This window comes from Sapajus apella, unplaced genomic scaffold (genome assembly GCF_009761245.1).
Source record: "Sapajus apella isolate SASKATOON/1434 unplaced genomic scaffold, GSC_monkey_1.0 scaffold58, whole genome shotgun sequence".
NCBI classification, from domain to species: Eukaryota; Metazoa; Chordata; class Mammalia; order Primates; family Cebidae; genus Sapajus; species Sapajus apella.
This window is the reverse complement of record NW_022436998.1, coordinates 2,851,354-2,877,479: the sequence shown is the minus strand read 5'-3', so window position 1 is coordinate 2,877,479 and position 26,126 is coordinate 2,851,354. Positions and strand designations below refer to the sequence as shown.

Genomic DNA, 26,126 nt, shown 5'->3' with positions numbered 1-26,126 from the left:
TGAGGACAGAAAATCATTGACAAAATTAGTTTGGGCACAGAGGGAAAGGGAGCCCACAGGAGTGATAATAATTTTCTGCAGTACAAACCTCTGGGGGGCAGCCAGGATCAAAGTCTAGGAAAGAGAAGAGCCAGGTTACTGCAACTTGAATGGTCTGAAAACCTAAGAGTAGAGAAGGGCTTGTTGCCAGTTACATATGCCTTAGAGAGAATTCACCTAAAAGAGCCAGTGCATGACCTTTCTATTTGCGAATAGAACAGAATAATGACAATCTGACCTGTCAAAACAGAGAGAATGTCTCGCTGATATGCAGTGTGTAAGGAAATTAAAATCCCAGAATTAAGTTTGTATCTTTTTCTATTTCTGGTAATGAAGTTCTGATAGGAAAGTATTACTCAAATGCCTAAAAGAAGGTATGAGGGTTCTCAACTTTTTATTCTGTGTAAATGTTGTTTTTTATGAATGATCAATTATGGGATAACAGCTTCTGCATTCTTAGCCTTCACAAACTGTGAGCATTTTCAGTGGGAAGTAAAATAAGCTTGCAACCTGATGCCATAGTTCCTTCTGTGAGGTTAATGGCTAATTCAGGGAGTTGGGAGTATGGCCAAAGAGTGAACCAGCCCCCCTTGCCAACATACAATATGCCAACTGAGGAAATACATGGTTCTGCATAATTTTAAGACTGTTTAAAAAGGAAAAGAAGCCGGGTGCGGTGGGTCATGCGTGTAATCCTAGCACTTTGGGAGGCTGGAGCAGGAGGATTGCTTGAGCCAGGAGTTTAAGGACAGCTTGAGCCACATGGCAAAACCCCATTTTACCAAAAAAATTAAAAAAAAACTTGCTGGGTGTGGTGGTACATGCCTGTAGTCCCAGCTGCTCTGGAGGCTGAGGTGGGAGAATCACCGGAGCCTGGGGAGGTTGAGGCTGCAGTAAGCTGTGATGGTGCTACTGTACTCAAGCCTGGATGACAGAGTGAGACCCTGTTAAAAAAAAAAAAAAAGAAGTGAGAAGGCAAAAATCATGATGAAGAAAGGGGGCATCACTATAGATTCTACACCTACAGATACTAAAAAGATAAGAAAACATTGTGAACAATTTTTTTGAACTAATTTTGACCATAATCAGTTTTGAAATCTGAATTTTTCTTTCTTCAAAATAGGCACAGCATCAGAAAACCTTTAATGTTTCTCTGCAGAAAAAAAATAAAATGAAATTTGGGAAGAATATGTATATAAATCATGATAAAATTCCAGAGGAAAGCAGTGAAACTGTATTGAAACATTCACTTGAAGAAGAGGATGAGAATGAAGAGGAGGTGATGGGTTTCTTTCTTTTTCTACTATTAGATAATTTTTTTTTTCTTTTGGATTGTAATGTACATATATGATTTGGTCTTCCCATATGCAAAATGAATTTATGTGGTAAAAGTTGTCGGAGTCAAAATGGAGTCACATGTGTCAAACTTTGACAAAATGGAGCCTGCAAAGGCCATGAAGGGAGGGCCGTCATGCATGATTTGCCTGGTAACAGGAACTGTCACAATAAATTCTTTGAAACCACAGCTTACTGCATCAGCTCTACAAGGACAGCTAGCCACTTAATATGTGAACAGTTGTCTGTTTCAAAACAGGCCAGGCACAGTGGCTCACATTGGTAATCTCAGCACTTTGGGAGGTTGAGTTGGGCAGATCACTTGGGGCAGGAGTTTAAGACCAGCCTGGCCAACATGGTGAAACCCTGTCTCTACCAAAAATATAAAAATTAGCTGGGTGTGGTGGGGGACACCTGTAGTCCCAGCTACTTGGGAGGCTGATATGTGAGAATTGCTTTAACTTGAGAGGTGGAGGTTGCAGTGAGCCAACGTTGTACCGCTGCACTCCAGCCTGGGAGACAGAGTGAGACCTTGTCTCAAAACAAACAAAAAAACAACTATCTCACGAGGTCAATCCAAAACTGTAAGGGCCTAATTATAACTCCAAGATTACAAGTCCTTTCTATTAGCTATTGACGCTCACCAGTGAACTTTCTTTCAAAACAGTTTGCATAACAGTTTGTCGCCACAATAAAACTCTAACCTTTGTTCTCCAGACATGCCAGAGACCACCCCATCTATGCAGGTCCTGGATTGTAATCCTATTTCTTTGTTTATTCTCAAATTTTTTTTGCTTGGAAATTTGTCTCTATATATTTTTATTTCAAGTTGACAAAGTCAGACTGTAATGAGCTATTAGGGCAATGGAGTCATCTGAAATGTTAGTCTAAATAATTGACAGATAAACAGGATATATTGTAGATTATATTTATAAATCTCTGGTAGTGGAATCTGCAGTAAAAGTATAAATCTAAAGATTTTTATAGTGATTACTTATATTTGAATTATCTGTTGCAAAATTTTTATTTTGTAATGTCTTATCATTTGGCCTAATTCTGGATAGTTCACCTTTTTAAAAAACTGGTGCCAAAATACTACAAAAATAACTCTAATATGATTAAAGTTAAGTCTTTCAATGAAAAAAAGTCCTTGTAAGTCTAGAAATTTTGAAATTATCCTTAAATATTCACTTTCATCTTCTTTTTTTTTTCCTTTGAAGCACTGTGGTTTGTATCTTTCATCTTCTATATCCAAATTCATTCTCTCATTCTGTTTTTTGTTTTCATTTTTTTTTATATATAGACAGCGCTCACTCTGTTGCCCATGAGTGCAGTGGTGTAGTCATAACTCACTGCAGCGTCCAACCCCTGGGTCCAAGTGATCCTCCCACTTCAGTCTCCCGAGTAGCTAGGACTACAGTCATGTCATCACCATGCCTGGCTAATTAAAAGAAAAAATTTATAGAGACAGAGGTCTCACTGTGTTACCAAGGCTGGACTTGAACTCTGTATCTTGGCCTCAAATTATCCTCTCACTCAGCCTTCCAAAGTGCTGAGATTATAAGTGTGAGCCACCATGCCCAGCCTCCGATTGCTTTTGGAAGTTTTTTCTACAAGGCCTGATGCCGTGGCTCATGCCTGTAATCTTAGCACTTTAAGAGGCTGAGGTGGGCAAATTGTTTGAGCCAGGAGTTCAAGACCTGCTTGGGCAACATGACAAAACCCCTTTCCTACAAAAATATTAAAAAAAATTGCCAGGTGTAGCACTTGTATTTCCAGCTACTTGGGAGGCTGAAGTGGGAGAATCACCTGAGCCAGGGGAGGCTGAGGTTGCATTGAGCCGTGATCATGCCACTGCACACCAGCCTGGGTGACAGAGTGAGACCCCCATTTCAAAAAAACAAATAAAATTCTCTCCACAGAATCTTCTATTGAGTTTACTTTTTATTGTCTTTTTCCATTTTTTACAAAATTTAGCTATTATCATTGGAACCTAGTTATTCCCAATTATTTATAAGTTTTGCCTTGTCAATGAGATTTTAAATTCTTTTTCTAAGGACATAATTGGGATACAGTAAGAACTTTTAGTTGAACCGTATGACTATGTACTCATGACTGCATTTGTGAATGAGCGAACAGCTGAGTGTTCTCCATGTACATTTCTTTTTTTAGGGTTTTTTTTTTTTTTTTTTTTTTTTTGATACAAAGTCTTACTGTACCACCCAGGCTGGAGTGCAGTGACACAGCCATAACTTACTGTAACCTCAAACTCCAGAGTTCAAGCGATCCTCCTGCTTTGGCCTCCCAAGTATTTGGGACTACAGGCATATGCCACTATATCCAGCTAATTTTTTTGTATTTTTAGTGGAGATTGGCAACTGTTATGTTGCCCAGGATGGTCTTGAACTCCTGGCTTCAAGTGGTCCTTTTGCTTTGGCCTCCTAAAGTACTGGAATTATAGGCGTCAGCCACCATACCCAGCCACTATGTACATTTCTGCTGTATATCTGAGGATGAGGTGGTACATACATATGTATTCACACAAATATATACATAATATATATTTGTATCTATATTTGTGTGAATATGTAATATATTTGTGTGAATATGTATGCATGTATATGTGTGTGTGTGTATATATATGTGTATGTAGTAAATATCTGCTATTGTACTGAATACAGACAAACAAACAGCCTTAAACAGTTAAATGCTTTCCTAATGTGGAATTAGTTAGTATGTCCTCATTAGTCCCTTGAAATTATTGTTAGGTTTTTGGTCCCTTGAAATTAAACAAATATTTTTGACATCTACTTTTTTGCTCTTTCTTAATAGTCAGAGGACCTCTGTATTATCTTCTCCTTTGAAGTGTAGAATGTTGAAAATAAACCATCTAGTCTTACTTCAATTTTCCCCTTTGTGTTCTGTATATCCTACTGGGAGCATCACCATCATGCCTTGCCCCCAGATCTATACTTTTAGAAGAGCTTGGTGGTTTCCCTGTTCTCTCAGATCTATTTTACTACTATACTGTACAACATTTTGTTTTTATCATTTTCCCTTATAAGCAATATTATATTAAAATAATTTAAGTTTACTCTGGAGATTCATGAGAGTACAAATGTGTTCCTTTTAAAAGGGTTTATGTACTTCTCAAGTTTGAGAAACTTAGTAATACTACATTTCATCAATTATAAGATTTTTTTTCACATAATATTTCAGAATTTAGGATACATCTTAAAGTTGATGATGTCATAGTTTTAAGTGGTGGTGTTTTTTTCTTTCTTAGTGGTCCATAAAATAATAGTGATAATGTCTTTAATTCAATGCGATAATGACTAATCATATGACCTGGCTGCCTAAGAAGAGGAACTTTGTCTATAGCTAAACCATAAAATCTATGTATCAGTTTTACCTGAAACAATATTGAGGTATCTAGTTATCCATAGCAGTTTTCTGTTAATCTCTCACACATATCAAAAATATACAATTTCTCTCCTCTGTTACTTTAAATTAGAAACAGTCAACAGTGATAATAAACATACTTCAAAGAATAAACTACCAAACAAATGGCAAAACAAAATAAAGAAGGCTTTGTGTTTATATTGTATGCTTTCTATGGGGGAATTGAATAAATGTTGTAATGCAAAGTTCATGAATCTTCTTGTCTATCTTTAACTTTACATTATCTAATGGTGGTCTGGTAGTTTGACATATAATTTTTAAAAAATGGTTTAATTTTCAGGTCTTGACTGTTCAGGATCTTGTTGATTTTTCTCCTGTTTATCGATGTTTGCACATTTATTCTGTTTTGGTAAGTATGTTTTATATTTATATATATATAGCTTTATATTATTAAAAAGACATGTATGTGTTTTAGGCCTTAAAATTGATAAAATCCTGTAAATCTTCACATAATAATTATTTATGGAATATCCACTGTGTGTAAGGCACTTATATTTTTTGTTTACTTATCAGTGTAATTTCAAGTGATATACCACTTCATGTATATTTTAAGAACCTTAAAATAATATGCTTCCATTACTCCCTATTGCCTTTATGCTGTTGTTGCATCATAGTTCTTATAAGTTACTTCTACATGTGTATTCATACTACATTGCTTTTATTTTTGATTTAATGTTCCTTTTTAAAAATAACTGGTTTATTGAGATCTAATTCACATACCAAAAAACCTTACTCTTTTAGAGTGTACAATTCAGTGGTTTTAGCATATTCACAAGGATGTGCAACCGTTACCACTACCTAATTCCAGAAATGCTCATTACCCATCCCCACCAACCACCCCTCCAGATCAATGGAAAATGTGTATCTGGCTATTGTTAGGTGTGTATTCTATAGTTATCTGTTAGGTGTAGTTGATTTATAGTGCCGTTCACGTTTTTTACTTCCATGTTGGTCTTCTGCCTATTCTGTTATTGAAAATAGAAGTGTTAGAGTCTTCAATTATAACTGTGGAATTTTCCATTTCTTCTTTCAGTTTTGCCTTAATTTATGTATTTTTAGGGCCTTGTTGGCAGGTGAATATATGTTTATAATTGTTATGTCTTCCTGATGGATTGACCTATTTTTTAAAAAATGGTTAAATATTTTTCCTTATAATATTTTTTGTCTTAAGGTCTGTTTGGCTTTAATTAGTATAGCCACTCAGCTATACTAAGTATTCTAGCTGGGATTACAAGCACCCGCCACCACGCCCAGCTATTTTTTTTTTTTTTTTTTTTTTTTTTTTAAAAAAAAGTTTTGCTCTAGTTGCCCAGGTTGGAGTGCAATGGCATAGTCTCGGCTATACTATATTATTATCCTGCCTCAGTTTCCCGAGTAGCTGGGACTACAGGCGTGCGCCACCATGCCCAGCTATTTTTTTTGAGCACTGTTGGCATAGCATGTTTTTCCCCATCCTTTTACTTTCAACCTCTTCGTATCCTTGAATCTAAAGTATGCCTCCTATAGATAGCACATAGTTCAGCCTGTGTTTTTTTTTTATGTTGTTGTATTTTCAGTCTGTTTTTTGTTTTTAATTCAGTCTGCTGACCTCTGCCTTTCAATTGGAGTGTTTAGTTCATTTACATTTAATGTTATTACTGATAAGGTAGGATTTACATCTGCTATAATATTTACCATTTGTTTTAATATGTCTTATATCTTTTTTGTTCCTCTATTCCTCCATTAGTACCTTCTTGTGCATTAGATTTTTTTTTTTTTTTTTAAAGGCAGAGTCTCGCTGTGTCACCAGCCACCAGGCTGGAATGTAGTGAGCCATGATCACGCCACTGCAACCTCTGCTTCCTGGGTTCAAGCAATTCTCCTGCCTCAGCTTCCTGAGTAGCTGGGACTACAGGCATGTGCCAACATGCCCAGTTAATTTTTTTGTGTATTTTAGTAGAGATGGGGTTTTATCATGTTGGCCAGGATGGTCTCAATCTCTTGACCTTGTGATCCGCCCGCCTCAGCCTCCCAAAGTACTGGGATTACAGGCGTGAGCCACCATGCCCAGCCTAAATAGATATTTTCTTATGTACCATTTCATTTCCTTTGTCATTTCATTTTTTTTTTCCCCTTGTGATGGAGCTTCCTTCTTGTTTCCCAGGCTGGAGTGCAATGGCACACTCTCGGTTCACTGTAACCTCTTGCCTCCTGGGTTCAAGTGATTCTCCTGTCTCAGCCCCCCGAGTAGCTGGGATTACAAGCACCTGCCACCACACCCAGCTAATTTGTTTGTTTGTTTGTTTTGAGATGGAGTTTTGCTCTAGTTGCCCAGGCTGGAGTGCAATGACATGATCTCGGCTCATTGTAACCTCCACCTCCTGGGTTCAAGCGATTCTCCTGTCTCAGCCTCCTGAGTCTCTGGGATTACAGGTGCCTGCCACTATGCCCAGCTAATTTTTGGTATTTTTAGTAGAGACGGGGTTTCACCATGTTGGTCAGGCTGATGTTGAACTCAAGTGATTCACCTGCCTCAGCCTTCCAAAGTGCTGGCATTACAGGTGTGAGCCACGGCACCCAGCCGGCATTTACTTTTAAGGCATTTTGAGATTTGGATTATTGACATAATTGAAAAAGAATGGTAATCACGTTAACTAAAGTGAATAAAATTATCTTTATTAGTGAACTTATTTTTTAGCCTACTATTAAAAAGCAGGGCTAACTCTACCCTTATTAGCTGACACAAAATGATGTATGATACAAATGTAAACTTATTTTTGTAAATAAATTAGAGATGTTTCAAGTGTACTGAGTTCTATTGAATGTAAAAGGAATTTCTCTTATTAAAGCTATAACCATACTGTAGTGTAAAAACAATATTTTATGATTAAATAATTCTTCAAATATAAGAGTTAAAATATGTCAATTTCTCAGATTCTTTTCAAATTTGGTATTTTATCTTTTATAATGTTGATTGGTATATGCATTTAGGTAAGCAGAGACTAGATTCCATCAAAGATTACTCTCTGTGGTAATTTTGGAAATTAAATTTCCTTTAGTCTAGTCTCGTGTTTTCTGTTTTTTCTTTTAACTAGTTCATATTGGCTTCTAATCAACGTGAAGTTATTTGTTATTGCCATAGTTAAAGAGGCCTATGTTGTAGTTTGATTCCTCCATAACTCCTTTCAAATTGTATGCTCTCCTATGGGTTTTGGGTTTGGTAGAGAAAAATGATGTTTTGCTTTGGGAGTGCTTAATTTTTCTGTTTTTATGTGGGCACAGTAAGCTGTAGTAAAATGCCAACAGCCTCTTTTGTTACTTTGTATTATCTCTGTGCCACACGTGTATCATTCACAAGGATGGAGGCCATGAGAGTGTCGTTTCTGTCTGCCATTGCTTCTGATGCTTCATAAATATTTGTTGAATTGTTGTTGACTGACTTTAATACCACACTCAGATTTTAAAATAATTTTCTATATGCCCTCTGGGAAAGACTTTATCTTTATACCTTGTTCAACAAATGTTAAACAGAAATTACATGAGGTTTCAGTATGATGTTCCCTTGGAGTGATGCAGTAGGTATTAAGTTGCTTTTTATTCTTAATGATTAAAATTTAAGAAGTACCTGCTGGCTAACACAGTAAAACCCCGTCTCTACTAAAAATACAAAAAATTAGCCAGGCGTGGTGGTACTCGCCTATAATCCCAGCTACTCCAGAGGCTGAGGCAGGACAGTCACTTGAACCTGGGAGTTGGAGGTTGCAGTGAGCCAAGACTGAGCGACTGCACTCCAGCCTGGGCAATAAAGCAAGACTCTGTCTTTAAAAAAAAAAAAAAAATTAAAAGGTAAAAGGGTAATTATCAAGGTAATCAAAAGTCAATGGAGGAGAACCAGCAGAATGATAGAAAACTTTAGTCTCCATTTAATCAGCTTTGTGATGATTCATAGTTTAAGATTTATTTTTCTCAGATATTCAAAATAAATGGTACAGATAGTGATCACTCAGAATTTATGTTTTTGTAATTAACTTTTAATTTTCATAATTTTAGTTCTTTATATGTTTTTATGTCCTTATACAGAATTTATGCATTCAAGAAACTTGCATTTTAAAAGATGTTGACTAATTCAGGCAGGACTCTCCCTTTGTAATAGTATGGTCTTAGTGTTTTATGCTGTAAATTTAATAAACTTTCATTAGCATGATAGCTTCTGTTTGATATATATGACAAAAATTATTTGGTAAAGCTAATTTCCTTTTTCTTTTCTTTTTTTTTTTTTTTTGAGAGAGAGTCTTGCTCTGTTGCCCAGGCTGGAGTGCAGTGGCATGATTTTGGCTTACCGCAACCTCTGCCTCCTCGGTTCAAGCAGTTCTCCTGCCTCAGCCTCCCACATAGCTGAGATTACAGGCGCTTGCCACCACGCCTGACTAATTTTTGTATTTTTAGTAGAGATGGGGTTTCTCCATGTTGGCTAGCCTGGTCTCGAACTCCTGACCTCAGATGGTCTACCCACCTCAGCCTCCCAAAGTGCTGGGATTACAGGCATGAGCCACTGTGGCTGGCCACTAATTTCTTCTTATTATAACTCCTCTTCCTTCTACTCATTATTCCAGTTCTACCATTTCCCAGCGTTATAGCATTGGAAAAATTACTTCACTTAGTTGAGTTTCTTATTTGCAAAATATGGTTAACAATTTCTAAGGCTTTGTTGGGTATTAGAGTCAATATAAATAATAAAAGTATTTGGTATAGACCCAGTGTAAAATAGCACTCAGTAAGTGTTTAAAGAGTTATTATAAAAGGGTTACATTGATATATATGATTTTAAGGACTAGATCTGTTGACTATAAGTCCATTTTAGCCAAAAAAAGCTCTGTGTCCAAAATTCTAAGGTATCTTATTCTGTTTGATCAAATATGAGTATTCCATGAAAGGAAAATAGGTATAATGTCAAAAAAAGGGATTCTTTTTGGAAAATGTTGCACACAGTATTCACAATGTAGCTTATCATAGCTTATCATTTTTTAGACTTTGAGAAGTCCTAAGAGCTTATCTGACTTTTCTTAGCTGGCCATGTCCTAAACTTTGAGTATAGGGATCATTTTTCTTAGAATACTGAATATTGAATGAGTTACTTTCCTAATTATTTGATGAATACTGAATGTAGGGTGAGAATTGCTGCCCTTGGACTTTTTAAGGGTATATGAAGGCTTTCTAAGGGGCCCTGGGGTGGAAACTTTAGGGAAATGCTTTTTAGATCCATAGCTTTCTTTCTAAAAATGGTTTGTTTGGGAACCCCAACCTGTCTTCAAAATAGTTCTCTTACTGTTGGTGCTCTGCTCATTATTCTCTTGGGTTCCTTTTCAGCTAGAAGCTATAACATATCAGATTACCAGGGTTGAGATTAATCAAGTATAGTATGTGGATATGGTGTTTGAGAGCCTAGATTCCTTGCCTGGATTAGGACAACAATGAGATATAACTTATGCTCTGAAGTTGCAACATGGAATCAGGCACAGAATTTTTTGCCTGAAAGGTACCAAGGATACCAAATTCCTCTTGTTCCTTCTTTTACTTTCTTCACTTCTTGAGCAGTTTCCTTCTTGAACATTTCTTTAGTTTATCGTTGATCTCAGATTCTGTTCCTAGGACAGCTACCTAAGATACTGACCATATTAATTATTAATTATCAATTGCTATATAACACACTGGCTTCAGACAACAAACTATTATTTTACAGGGTTAGCAGTCAGGGTGTGGCTTAGCTGGGTGGTTCTGGCTACAGGTCTCTTATGAGATTCTGGTCAAGATGTCAGTGAGGACTGCTGTCATCTGAAGGCTGGAGGATTTGCCTCTATGATGGCTGTTGGCAGAAGGCCTCCATTCCTTGCCACATAGGCTCTCCACCAGACTGCCTGAAAGTCCTCAAGACGTGGCATCTGGCTTCCCCCAGAGTGAGTCATCCAGGAGAGAAACCAAGATGGAAGCCATAATATCTTTTATAACCTAATCTCAGAAGTAACATACCATTACTTCTGTTTATCCTGTTGGTCACATAGATTAACTCAGATACATTGTTGTGGGACCACACAGGGTATGAATACCATGAGGTAGAGATCTTTGGAGGCCATTTTGAAGGCTACCACATTTATTTTAGAAATGAAAATCATATCCTTCATGATACTCAGTACTGCCATGGTGCATTGTCTTGAGGTGTAAATACTTCCAGGGTGACAAATAAAGGAGAAGTCTCCTCAAGGAACTGTATTAGGCGTTTCTTTCTTTCTAATTTTGCACAGATTTCTGTTAAGGGTAAATCATGTTAGAAACAGTATATTTTTGTCCTGTGGTAGGATATTCTGAATTTATATACATAGTAGGGAGTAATAACATAGATAGGAATAATGGTAGTTTCCTTTTAATGATGTGATCTTTTCCCCCCTAGCTATTGACAGCAAATATATTGCTTTTAAGAGAGAGTTCTGTGAGAGTACAGCAAAGAGAAGACAGACAATTTTGAATGCTAAAACTATGTCCTATGTGTTTAAATATAAACAATGATTTTGGCTAATCTTAATACTCTTCCTTAGGAAGTATCATTCGCTGTAAAGAAAAACACCTTTAAACAGCTAAATGATGTGTTAGTAAAGCTGTATTTTTTAAACATCAATTTCTGGGGCTGCCAAAAATTTTAAGTTACACTGACTAATCTTAATTTGTTTTTAATATTCATGTGTATTATGATTTGATAAAGTAGGTAAAGCCGTTTAGCTGTCATAAGTCTAAGTCCAGTTGTTTAATATTTACTACTTTATATTTAAAGTAAACTCTGGCTATTCATGTTTAGCACAATACACCATTCTCTTTTGTTAAGCACCCAGAAAAAGCATGATCATCCTATCTAAAAAAATTAGTGGAATAATGCCTTATTTTATTGTTTGATTTATTGATTGGCAAGAATGCATTTTATTTATATATTTTTGTAGCTTTAGGGTTGCAGGTGGTTTTTGGTTATGTGGATGAATTGTATAGTAATGAAGTCTAGGCTTTTAGTATACTTGTTACCTGAATAGTATACATTCTACCCAATAGGTGATTTTTTTCATCTTTTACCCCGCTTCTGAGTCTCCAATGTTCGTTATACCACTCCACATCCCCCTGTATACCCATAGCTTAGCTCCCACTGATAAGTGAGAACTTACAGTACTTGGTTTTCTGTTCCTGAGTTCCTTCGCTTAGAATAATGGTCTATAGTTCCATCCAAGTTGCTCCAAAAAACATTATTTTATTTTTTTTATATCTCTGATTTTTATACTTGGTTGTATTTAATTATTTCCAAAAGTTGAACAACAGAGTTTTATGTATGTCCACATGTTAATGGATGGCATATAATATTGTTTATTATGTTGCTTTACTTTACAAAAACTTTGAATTTTAGGTATATAGTACATTGTACTGTTGTAAATTAAGTAATGAGAAACAGAATAAGTAATGAGAAACTGATTTATTATCTTGATTTTAAGGTATGTGAATGCACAAAACAGTCACACTGGGTTTAAATAATCTTAATTGCTTTTTGTAATCCCATAATTTTTTTTTTGAGGGTCTCGTTCTACTGCCTAGGCTGGAGGGCAGTGGCATGATCTTGGCTCACTGCAACCTCTCCCTCTCAGGTTCAAGCAATTATCATGCCTCAGTCTTCCAAGTAACTGGGATTACAGGTGTGTGCTACCATACATGGCTAATTTTTGTATTTTTAGTAAAAGCAGAGTTTCACCTTGTTGGCCAGGTTGGTCTCAAACCTTTAAACTCACTTCAGATCACTCAAGTGATTTGTTCACCTCAGACTCCCAAATTGCTGGGATTACAGGTGTAAGCCAACATGCCCGGTGGTGTGAACCCATAATTTCTCAGTGGTTTTCATAATGTAATTTTGTTTATTTTGTTTAAGAGATGGGGTCTCACTATTGTCCAGCCTGGAGTACAGTGGTGCAATCATAGCTCACTGCAGCTTTGAATTCCTGGGTTCAAATGATCCTCCTGCCTCAGCCTCTGAAGTATCTGGGACTACAGGTGCATGCCACTATGCCTGGCTAATTTAAAAATACATATATATTTAAAAGAGATATCTTGACATGTTGCCCAGGCTGATCGTGAACCCCTGGCCTCGAGCAATCCTCCAGTTTGAGCCTCATCTTAACTTTTTTTGAAGTGAAACTTTGTCAGAATTTTCCTGAGAGACACCAAGTGCAATTTGACTTACTAGTTTGATCGTGAGGACTGGCTTTGCTAATTAGATTTTAGGTTTTAGGGTGGACTTAAAAAAAAAATGCCCTAAATCTGCGGGTCAGAATTTTAATCAGAATGTGTATTATTAATGGGGTGGGGGGAAACCTCACTCATTCTATTAAGATATTTATTTCCAATAAAAATTTACTTTTGGGTTTACTCATTATCAAAATGTATGATATATTTATGTTATTTACATCAGTTAAGTACTGATTATAATAATTTAACCCAGAAGGAAAAAAAACCCACCATAACATGTAAAGCCTTGTAATCTCAGATATAAAAGTAAAACATGATCATATTAGACAATACTTTTAAAAATTAAGTTAGAAAAAATTCTGTAAGGGTAATGGACTGGAAATATGAGTTCAAAAAGAAAAATGTAGACTTTCTAAATGTTAATATTATATTCATAGATATCTCTCTATATGTATATTTACATACTTTATATTTTTTTAGATACGGCTTTCATGGTAAAAAAGAATCTGAGGAGAAAAGAAAATGAAAAAAAAAAAGAAAAGGAAAACAGATATAAGGTTTCACTCTACTGCCCCAGCTGGATTGCAGTGGTATAATCATACCCCACTGTAGCCTTGAACTCCTGGGCTCAAACAATCCTCTTGCCTTAGCCTCTTGAGTAGTTGGGATTACAGGCACATACCAACATGCCTTTCTAATTTTTAAATTTTTCTGTAAAGATGGAGTTTCACCACGTTGCCCAGGTTGGTCTTGAACTCCTGGCCTCAAGTGATCCTTCTGCCTCTGCCTCCCAAGTTGCTGGGATTAAAGTGTAAGCCACTGCACCAGCCCTATATTTTTTTAAGTTGAGTGATGGCTGGATATGTTTAAATGAGGATGTAACAGTTTTATTTTTAAATTCCATTTTATCCTTAAGTGTATTAAATCCTCTACATTTATTGAAACTTATGGTGAAAAAAATTAGTTACCATATTAAAATTATGTGAGGGACATTATAGCTTTTTGAAATAATTTTAATTGTTTGAGTATAAAATACTTGGAAAAAGTTTGCTATAGGATACCTAGTTAAAAATATTTTTTTCATTATGCATTTACTTTAGACAACACTAAGAAAAGTCATGTTTTTTTGTAGCAACTTAAGTGTAAAGAAAATAAAATCATCCCTTTTTTCAGTGAAAATATGGGTTTTGACGTTTTTTTTCCTGTAGTTAATTTTTTTCTTTTGACTATGGAGCCTTGGATGAGTAGGAGAATGGTTCTCGACCTTTCCTTCTGATACTGGATGGGTTCTCTTTAAGCAGAGAGGAAGACAGAGGGGATTGATATATAGTAATTTATTTAGTTTTTCAGTTATTCACTTAGCCAATATTTATTGAGTGCCTTCTGCATGCCAAGCATTCTTCTAAGTGATAAGGATACAGTGATGAACTAGATGGAATGTGGACCATGTTCTAATAGAGTCAAGTGGTAAAGGTAGATCTCTGTTATGGATAAGGTAGCCACTAGCTATATGTAGCTGCTAAAACAATTAAGACTTAAATTGAAAAGTCAATGTCTCATTCAGATTGGCCACATTTCAAATGCTCTATAGCCACATGTGACTAGTGGGCTACCATTTTACACAGTGCAGTCTTAGAAAACATCCATCTTCACAGGGAGGGAGTTTCATTGGACAGCACTGAGATAGACTAACCAAGAAATTATAGCGTGGTATAAGTTCTTTGATAGGGAAGTACAGGTTGCTATGGAATGGCAGGAAATAACAAGCCTTCAGAAGTTAGGGAAAGCCTTCTAAAGGAAGTAATATCTCTGGCGAGTCCTGAAGAATGAGTAAAAAATCATATGGGAAAAGGAAACTGGGAAACATATTTCAGAAATAGCCTGCGCAAAAGGCTGGAAGTGAAAAGAGAATGGTGTATGGATATGTTGAGAGTAAGAGAGTACCAAGAGACGAGGCAGGGGGTGGAGGAAGATTGCCGGATCATGTTGGGCCTTGTGTAACATGCTCAGAACTTTAGGCTTTGAAGCTAATCTTTCATTGGGCTTCCCTCACTGATAGCCATATTTTTTTTTTCAATAGAAAATCTATAAAGCCTAAATAATAAGTTTGGTAGATATCCAGTTGTTTAAATGTAACTTTATTCTTCCTTATAGTCATGATACAAAAAAAATTACTGTCTTTAAACTATAATGGCAAAATGTATTCTTAACATTCTATATGAAATGCTATTAAACATTTACATTCTAGTTAAAAATTAAAAATGACTTGAGGGTAAAGAAGTATCTGTTCTAGCTGTGTGTGTGTGTGTGTGTGTGTGTGTGTGTGTGTGTGTGTGTGTATTTTTCATTACTCTGCTGATTTTATTTTAGGGTGATGAGGAAACATTTGAAAACTATTATCGAAAACAAAGAAAGAAACAAGCAAGACTGGTATTGCAACCCCAGTCAAATATGGTAAGTATGGGGTATTTTGAATTGGTTATGTTGTTACTTTTTATCGCCTTATCCTCTTTTAATTTCTTCAGAGCATGTATCACTATTCATTCAACTACAAATATTTATTGAACACCTACCATTTCCAAACATTGGTTTAGGTGCTAAGGGTACAGCAGTGAACCAAACAGACAAGTCCCTTTTCTCATGAGCTTACATTCTATTAGGTAAAGGCCAAGAAGTAAATATATAAAATATCAGGGAATGATAATTAGTTTCTGACAATATAGTGGATTATGTACCTTTCCCAATAGAATAGCTTACATTCTGTTAGGAAAGATAGATAGCGAATTAAAAAAAAAAAAGGCCAACAATTAAATATATAAAATATCAGGGAATGATAAGTAGTTTCTGACAATATAGTGGATTATGACAATATAGTGGATTATTTGATTAATTGTCCCACGGAAAATACAACTGAAGATGCTAGATAGACATTTAAAACAAACAAATAAAAAAGACCAGAAATGAAGTGAATAAGGTACTGTTTTATATATTGGTTGTGGTGATGGTTACATTAGAAGACATGTTTGTAAAACTCATAGAAACTGAATATGAAAGAGTTTTATTGCATCTGACTTATACCTCAATACATCTGACTATAAAACAAACAAAACGGGAAAACCTAAATGAAGGCAGAAACGCAGATAGGTTTAATAAACACAGAATATAGCTTTTACCCTAGGAGCGTCTGCTGAGTAGGAAAGCATGAGTTTTGAGGACTTTGGATACAGAGGGCTAAGCCCAGAGCCCACCCAAAGTAGATGTCTAGTAAGAGATTGTCTCCCTTGTAAAGCTGAGACTCCAAAGGATTTAAAGCCCCATTATTAGGATGAGCTAGAGATAAAACTATCTAAAAACCTTTCTGTTCCCTCTGGTAAATAGTGTAAGGAAAATTACCCATCTCAAATCTTAGTGCTGAGTGAATGAGAGAAAAAATCCCTCTGAGAATTCATAACAAGCAGGTTGTTACCACTTGTATTTGCAACCCAAATTCATTATACTTGGATAGTCAAAGACATCTCAAGCTTGATATTTGAAGTGTTTCCATCCTGATACTGTCTCCAGGTGCCTGGCAGAAGCGAATACAGATCTCTGCACCTTCATTCCAGAGTTTAAATGAGCAATTCACAGTCAGAAATAATTACCAAACAAATGAGAATCATAAGAAATATTAACAACAGAAATAGATTCTAAAAGACTTGATATTTGAATTATTAGCCATAGAGTATATAATAGTGCTACTTAATATATTTAAAGAAATAAAAGGCAAGCTTGCTAATATAAATAGGGAACAGAAACTATAAAGAATGACCAAATAGATGTGAAGAAATATCAAGTAGAATATCTATAAATTAAATACATATTAACTGAAGTTAAAAATATTATGAATAGGTTTAACAGTTGATGAATATCAGTTGCTATGAAGAAACTAATCTTTACAAAGAGTCTGAAGGAAGAATTACAGAAGAGAGACATAAGGGATTCAGAGAAGTCTAACCTATATCTAATTGGAGTTTCAAAAAGAATAGAGCAAATGAGACTGAAGAATATTTGATGCCATGTGGCTGAGAATTTTCTGGGACAGATGAGAAACAGAAATTCACAGAGTCAAGCCCAAGGAATCCCAAGTAGCTTCAATAAAAAGAAATACACTCTTAGAAACCTTAAAATTAAATTGCAGTACACCAAAGATAAAGAGGAATAGAAGACCTGAAAACTATTATCATCTATCTTGAACTGATTGACATTTATTGAATATTCCACCCCAGATGGTAGAATACACATGCTTTTCAAGTGCACATGGAAGATTCACCACGATCATATTCTGGACCATAAAACAAACATCAACAAATATAAAAAGCTGGGTCAGGTGTGGTGACTCACGCCTGTAATCCCAGTACTTTGGGAGGCCGAGGCAGGCGGATCACCTGAGGTCAGGAGTTTGAGATCAGCCCGGTTAACATGGTGAAACCCATCTCTACAAAAAATAGAAAAATTAGCCAGGTGTAGTGGTGTGTGCCTGTAATCCCAGCTACTCAGGAGGGTGAGGCAGGAGAATTGCTTGAACCCGGGAGGTGGAGGTTGCAGTGAGCTGAGATCGTGCCATTGCACTTCAGCCTGGGTGACAAGAGTGAGACTGTGTCTCAAAAGCAAAACAAAACAAATATAAAAAGATTGAAATCATACAAAGTCTGTCCTCTGACTGCAAGAGAATTAAATGATGCATATGCACAGAATGAATGTTGACTCATTTAACAATTCAAGAATGGGTAATAGACCTAAATGTAAGAGCTAAAGTTGTAAAGTTTTAGAAAAAAACAAAGGATAAAATCTTTATTACCTTGGGTTCTACAGTATTCTACAATGTATTGTCTACAATATTTTTTCCAATGTGAGATATATAAAGCATGAGCCATAAAAGAAAAAAAATGGATGATTTGAACATCAAAATTTAAAACTTCTGCTTTTCAAAAGGTGTTAAGAAAATGAAAAGGCAAGACATGGACTTGGAGAAAATATTTGTAGAACTCATGTCTAAAAATGGCTTTATCCAGAATATGTAAAGAACTTGTATAACTCAGTAATTGAAGCCAGATGAACCAGTCTTTACAAATGGATAAAAGATTTGAATAGACGTTTTACCAAAGATCTGCTGATGGGAAATAAGCACATGAAAAAACATTCAATATAATTTTTCATCAGGGTGATGCAAATTAAAACCACAATAAGATACTGCTACATACTTTACTAGAATGACTAAAATTGAAAGAATTGATAATAGCAAGTGCTGGTGAGGATGTGAATCAGGTGGAACTCTCATACACTTCTGATAGGTATAAATTATACTGCCACTTTGCCACTTTGGAAAATGGTTTAGCAATTTGTTACAATGTTAAGCATACCCTCATATGACCTACCAGTCCTGCTCCTAGGTATTTATCCATGAGAAACAAAAATGTGTCTTTATACAGTGGCTATTTGAATGTTTGCAGTAGCTTTATTATAAATGCCAAAAATTAGAGACATCTGAATGTCTATGAACTAGTGAGCAAATTATAATACACCCATGTGAATAAACAAATTATTGTATGTTTTATATAATGGAACTACTTGGCACTAAAAGGGAGTTGATATATGCAGTGATATGGATAAATCTCAAAAGTATTATTCTAAGTGAAAAAATTCATTTACAATAAAGTTATATACAGTATGAGTTATGTGACAGTTTTGAAAAAGCAAAACTCTAGGACAGAATGGGATCAGTGGTGGCCAAAGGCTAAGGGTTTGGCAGGGTAATTCTCTATAAAAGGGCAGGAGAGAACTTTCTGAGATGGAAACATGTATTTTGATTTTTCTGGTGGTTACACAACTGTCTACATTTGTCAAAACTCATGAACTCTACATGTAAAAGGGATTAATTTTATTGTATGCAAATTATACCTCAATAAACCTGACTTTAAAAACAAACATAAATAGAAAATCTTAAAAGTACCCAAAGAGAAAGGAGTTTATTTTCAAGTAAACAAAACAACAAAATATTTTCAATTCTGAAAAAAGTAACTATTAGGATTCTATATCCAGTGAAACAAGGGCAAAGATAGACATTTTCAGACACAGAAGAGCAGAGTTGGCCATTTAAGACACCCTTACTAAGGAGATTCTAAGGATATGCTTCAAACAAAATGAATGTGAAGCCAAGTGGAAGATGTGAGATGTAAGAAGGAATGATTAGCAAAAACAGTATAAATATTTAGGTAAATCTAAAATGGCTGTAGGAAATAATACAATAAAATATTTTGGACATTAAAACAACATAGAATTTTAATTTGTGCAGCAGCAATAAGAAAAGAAGATAGAATTAAAATACGTAGCAATAACATAAACACCAGAATGAGATGGAAGTTGATGAAATTAAACCATCCTACAGCCTGAAGTGTCCAGCAGAAGAGTAAAAACATTGACTAGCTGTAGAGTTTGGTTACTTAAGGATGTGTAATGTGATTTCTAGAGAAACTACTGAAAGACTAGAAACAGGGTATATATATTTTTATATAATACAGGGAAAGCTAGAATGATAAGAATAAAATTCGTGTTATTTGTGTGCTTTTGAATTGATATAAAAATGGTAATTCTAAACCTGTAAGTACTTGATAACATTGACTCAGTATTTAAAGGAAAATTGCCACAACTACAAGGAGAAACAGAAAAATCCACAGATATGGTGAGTTTTAAGATATGTGTCAGTATAGGCTTACTTAATAGGCTTCATCTAATGGATATATAGAATCCTATTTCAACAACTGTAGGAACATATTCTTTTCAAGCAAACAGGGACTATAATTAAAAATTTGACTACATACTGTGCTATAAAGCAAGTATCAGGAAATATCAAGCATTTAGTGTCATGTAGACCATATTTTCCAATCATAGTATTTCTGAGCTAAAATGTTAGCAGTCCTTCCCCCAAAACACCTGAGAAAAACTCTAGATATTTGAAAATTTGATCACATTTATGAAATTTGCAAAACATAACATTTGAACTTAATTGAAATATGAAATATTTCACATAATAAACTGTTTTGAATGAAAGTAAACTGATCAAATATTTTTCTATATGCCTTTTGTTAAAATTATAAACAATAGGCAATTGTAAACCATTATAAACAATAGGCAATTGTAAAACCGTAAAAGGTTTTGGTAGAAGATATAATCTGATTATTATTTGAACAATATCATTCTGGCAGCTGTATAGAGAAGAGACTATAGGGGACAAGGCCGGAAATTGGGGAGACTGTAGGAGGATGGCATAATAGTCAAAGTAGAGATGATGACGGCTTCAGGTAGTCTACTGAGAAGGGGGTCTGAAATCATATTTCTTTTTTGTTTTTGTTTATCTCCTTTCGAATGTACGTTCCATGAGGGTAAGGACTTTTTGTTATTTACAAATATATACCTGGTACCTAAAAATGTATGCAGCATATAGTAGGCTCTCAATAAATATTTGTTAATGAAGTTTTAGCGATTTGGAACTTACCTTTATGTTACCGGTATTTATTGGTTTAAATTGATTTTTATTTTTCATTTTAAGCATGAAACAGTTGATGGCTATAGAAGATATTTCACTCAAATTGTAGGGTATGTATCTAATATGGAAATAACTATTATTAATTTTATATTATGTTAAATGTTAGAAATAATTATTTTCTATTTGGGTTTTTTTTTTAATACATGCTTTGGTAATTACTGTTTTTAGGTTCTTTGTGGTAGAAGATCACATTTTACATGTGACCCAAGGATTAGTAACCAGGGCATACACTGATGAACTTTGGAACATGGCCCTCTCAAAGATAATTGCTGTCCTTAGAGCTCATTCAGTAAGTCAGATAATTTATATTACTAAAAATTTAATTCCGTTACTTCAATAATTTCTGAGCTGGATAAATAGCAGAGGAAAACTGTACCTCCATCATTCTACATTTTTTGGTAATTGCTCAGATTTGGAAGTAGTAACGTCAAGTGTTCGTTTGGTAATGTCAGGCTATGATTTCGCAACTGACTGGGGCTTCCCAAAACACTTTTATTCTAGCATTATAGAAAATGAAGAATTAAGCAGGTCTCATTAGTCTCAACTGACCTTTTCATTAGATCACTGAAAAGCACCACGAAGAAAGGGTTTTTAATTATCATTTCAATTCTTTGTTTCTAAAATAAACTCTACCATTAAAACTCAATAGAACTTGTTCTTCGATGTTTACAATTTACAGTAATACGCTGTAATTGTGAATTTCTTTAAAATATGCAATTTTCAAAATTTGAATGCATTTGAAATAATGAACCGTTGTGTAATGAGAGGTTTTTATAGATGAAAATTAAATGATCAAATATTTTCCTAATGCCTTTTGTGGGAGTAACAAATATGTTAGTGTTATAAAGACAATACTTAGTATAGGCCTTTTTAAAAGACAGTTGTAGTAGTTTACCTTTATTAACTTATTTCCATATTTAAAATTTTGTCTGTAATATTATAATTGATAATTGAGATTTTAAAAATATTGAAGAATTGTTACCTTATGTGATATTAAGATTATAAGTATGTACATTTTTATTTATCCGGAATGTAGATTCTTGATACACTATCCAATGAACCACAACTTTTCCTAACGTATTAATAAAGAACAATACATTTTATCATGGTTGATATTCACATCAGCTCTGAATATATAAAATTAAAGTATGTTTTCTGTTAATTCCATGATACCAAATATGAAGTCATATTAAATATAACATATCACTTTCAAAATCTTATTAAATGGTATGAAAGGGACAGAGTAAATCTCACTGTCCCCTTGAAATTAATAGTTTTCCTTTGGTTAATTACTAAGAAAGTACTGAAATTGTCTTTCTTATATTGGAAAAGGTAATATGTAAAGTCACTTTTATAAGATGGACAATAAATAAATAGATGAAAAGTGAACATACATAGTCTATATAAAAACTTTTTTCAGTTTAAATAACTAGTTTCTTAAAATCTAAAAACTTTTAGAAACGTTAAGTATCGTGAGTATCATATTATGATCTTCCTCTAAAAATTACACTGAATAGAGAAGGTCAGTTTTGGATCTAACCAACCAAGATTTTAAACTTATTATAAATCTGGAAGATTAAAAGAAACATTATCAGAATCTTATTTCTTAGTTTTTAATCTTCTGACTCTGGCTTGTTGTTGGTGGTGTTTTGTTTTGTTTGTTTGTGCGTTTCTACCCTTAGTCCTATTGCACAGATCCTGATCTTGTTCTGGAGCTGAAGAATCTCATTGTAATATTTGCAGATACTTTGCAGGTGGGTGATAACCTAACAATTAATGGTTATTCTAAGCTCTCAAAAATGTATAAAATATAGGCTATACTCATTTATGTTGTTGTAGATTAATAGCAGTAAATTAGTAGGAATAAATGTTTACCTGTGTATTGTTCTGCTATTACCCAGGACTATTCATATACTTCCTTTTCAATTATGAAGCTTAGACAGAGATCAGGGATGCTGTCATCTTTTAAAATATTGATCATTCAGTTAGAATAAAGTATTTTTACAGTGAAAAAAAAATATAGAGTATAATGGGAAGAACCCTGAACTAGAAATTAGAAGATATAAATTCTGCCTTAGGGCAGTGAACAGTGGGCTCTGGAATCACATAGACCCAAAGTTTCTGTTCTGCCTGTACTGTTGACCAATTGTATGCCTGCAAGTTCTTTAAGGCTTAGATCCTCATTTGTGAAAATGGGTTTATTATTAATTTTCAGAATTGTTTTTAGTTTTAAATATGATACTTTATATGAAAACACATAATTTGAAAACTGTGCATTCATTTTTTTCTTAGTTTCCTAGTCTTCATGTGCTCTATGAGCGAATCACTTTCCTTTTTTGAGTTGTGGTATTTTTCTTTTTAAAAATAAGGAGGATTGCTTGAACCCGGGAGGTGGAGGTTTCAGTGAGCTGAGATCACACCACTACACTCCAGTCTGGGCAACAGAGCATGACTCCATCTAAACAAACAAACACCCTGAAACAAACAAACAAAAAATAAAATTAAAATTACATTATTTCAAAACTCAATATTTTTGTGATTTTCAGTATCAGAGTTCTGGGATTTCTAGCTTGTCCTTCCTACTTGATCACAGGTAAAAGAGTATAGATATTGATTACATTTTGTTTTCCTGTGTAAATTTATGGGATTTTATGATGAGAAGTAACTTTTCGTCGAGTACAGACTAGCATTTTCCAAGCTGCGATAAGAGATGTTACTTAAAAAAAATGTTTTGTGGTCCAAAAGTAAAATGCATTTCTCCACTGAAAACCTTTCTGAGAGCAAATTTATCCCCATAAGTTCCCAAAAGGAAGATGACTATGTAGCGTTTCCCCGATATATTTGACCCTTGCATCTTTTTCCCCCTTAGAACATCATTTAGATCTAAAACTTTATATAATATGCTTTGGGAAATCCTGATTTAAACTATTTGTTTTATCAGAAGAGTCTTTGCATCTTAGAATTATAGTTTTGTATGGCTTATATTGTAACAGCAGAATAATATGGGTTTTTTGGTTGTTTTCATAAATTTTGTGATGAGTGTATGTATCTATAATATTGATCTCACTGCAAGAACACTTTTGGTAAGTTTTATTTGGGGCTGTCCAAATTTTGGGGGCCCATTTCTAAGAAGCTTGAGATATTAGGTTGGTGCAAAAGTAATTGCGTTTTTTGCCATAGAGAGAAAAAGTAATAGGAATTTGGGTTAGTAATTTTGCTATCCTTAATGACTTAAAGCACTGCTACTCAAAGTGTGGTCTGGGAACCACTGGTTTGCAAACTGTTTGTTACTAGTCTGCAAATTGTCTTGTTAGACCCATAACAAAAAGGAGCTGTCCTCAGAATGTAAATTAACTGTATCACCAAGTACAAAGTTCAGTGCAGTTTGCATCTTGTTACAAGCAAGACTTTTTTTCAATAGGTAGCAGCATCAATTTGTATTGTAGTGCAAGCTCCTTATATCTTTGTAGACTGTAATAAACAGTTCTTGGACTGGACTCTGAGTACAGCTGCATCTAGAGTATTTTATATGGTACCAAGGAATTCTCCAGAGAATCAAAGAAAAGTCAAAGATAATATTTAGGTAATATTGGCATTGTAAAAGCAACAGTGATATTTCCATAACCCTTGCAAGGATACCTTTCTCATATGATTGCTTTGAAATATGACTGGAGAAGACAAATGAGTTCTTTGTACTTATTCAGAGTTTCTGCAGTATTTTCATTTCACTGAAAGCTGACAGGCTCAGTATTAGATTGATCTTATACTGAATTAATGATTGCGGGTTTTTATAACTATTAACTGAAGAACTTGTGAGTGTCTTTTCATGAACAGTAATTAAGAATGTTACATAATATTTAGTTTTTTAAATCACCCTTGCCGCCCTAAGGAAATTTTACTTTTTAAAACACCAGTATTTTATCATCTAAAACAAAGCTAACTAAAGAATAAAGTAAAAAGGTAATACCAGCATATTTATATTGTTTGCTGCCTACTAGGCAAATAACAAGTAAACATTTATTGATTCCTTTGTTAACATTTTTTGAGTACCCAATACATGTTAGCAGTCTAGTTGATGTATAAAATCATCAGTTGAGACATAAAAGTCAGTAAGACAGTAGTAGTGACATAAAAATCCTTGGCTTCAAGAAATTTACAGTTAAATTGCAAACAAATAGAATGTTTAATAAGGCATGCTAATGCAGCAATATGTTAGAGAGCTTTGGGCTTGCAGAAGATGGAATGACTAACTTAGATTCTAGGAGTTGAATAAGCCTGTATGAAAAGTTGAAACGAGCTAAGCTTTGAAGAAGGAGTTCAGCAAATAGATAAGAAGGAAAGGGCATTAATGGAAGAGAAAATGCCATGTGTAAACTATAGATAAAGGCATGTTGTGGTGAAAGTGAAGCTGAGCAGTTTGATGGTGTTAGAAACTGTAGAATATAGGTGTGAACAAGGAAGGGCAAATAGTGGTGATAAAACTGATGAGATGGTTTGACCCAGATTATGGGATGTCTTGTGGGAGTTTAGTAAGCATTTTCTAGTTTTTAACCAGGGAAATGGCACAATCAGATTTACATTTTTGAATGGTAATTTTGAGAATCTGGGAAATAGATTGAGAGAGACAGATGGTTGAAATTTTTGTTTAGGAAGCTTTTACAATGGTCTAGGTAAGAGATATTAAGGACCTGAGATAAAGCAATGGCACTAAGAATATTTCTGGAAGAAAGAAAGATGGGTAGATGATGGAGAATGATAGATTTGATTTGTAAAAGAGGTAAAGTCAGAATCTGGTGACTGCTGTGTGTGTGGCGGGCGTTGTTTAGATGTTTTTCTAGATTCTCTATGGATAAATTGGGTTGACGATAGTGTTATTATTATGGATAGGAAATAAGAGGAACATTTGATTTCGTTGGAAAGAGAGGAAATAAGTTTAATGTACTTGCTGGCTGACTGAATGGAGATGAAACAGGTAATGGAATTAAATATTTGGAATTTAGAGAGACCTAGCTAGAGATTCAGATTTGGAATAATCATCGTAGGTTGAAGTCATTAGACTTGAGATTGCCCTCGGGAGCTAGAAGAAAAGATTAAAGATAGAGATAGAAGTTACACAAGGGAACTGAATGGATTGTACATGGTTGTAAAAGGAGAACAAGAAGAGTGATTGGTGTTATAGAAGTCAAAGCAGAAGAATTTCAAGAAAGAGTTGTCAGGTAGGGTGAGATCTTTGAATTTGACACTTAGGAGATAGTCTGTGACATTGTTGAGTAGTTTAAATAAAGGAATAGAAGTGGGAGTCAGATTGTAGTACATTTGGCTATGAAGGGAGTGATGCAGGCAGCTGACACGCTACAGAAAATTGAGGGAGAGCTTTTTTGGTCTCCTGTTTTTCTTGGATTAAAGATGGGAAACAATTTAGCATGTTTATTTAGCCAAGAGAAAGGTGTCTGTGGAAGCT

At 34.7% G+C, this 26,126-nt stretch overlaps 1 protein-coding gene across 10 annotated transcripts in view; it reads left to right on the top strand.

The window, feature by feature from the left end:
* EXOC6 (exocyst complex component 6) overlaps positions 1–26,126 on the top strand; it is a 216,707-nt gene that overhangs the window by 70,780 nt on the left and 119,801 nt on the right. For all 10 annotated transcript variants that reach the window (XR_004258977.1, XM_032245517.1, XM_032245522.1 and 7 more), the window contains 6 exons: positions 1,163–1,318; positions 5,117–5,185; positions 15,454–15,537; positions 20,669–20,715; positions 20,834–20,954; positions 22,348–22,419. Coding sequence is in view for 9 of the 10 variants with exons in the window: in XM_032245517.1 (XP_032101408.1) it covers positions 1,163–1,318; positions 5,117–5,185; positions 15,454–15,537; positions 20,669–20,715; positions 20,834–20,954; positions 22,348–22,419 (549 nt within the window). In the remaining variant the exon portion in view is untranslated. The remainder of the gene's footprint in view (positions 1–1,162; positions 1,319–5,116; positions 5,186–15,453; positions 15,538–20,668; positions 20,716–20,833; positions 20,955–22,347; positions 22,420–26,126) is intronic.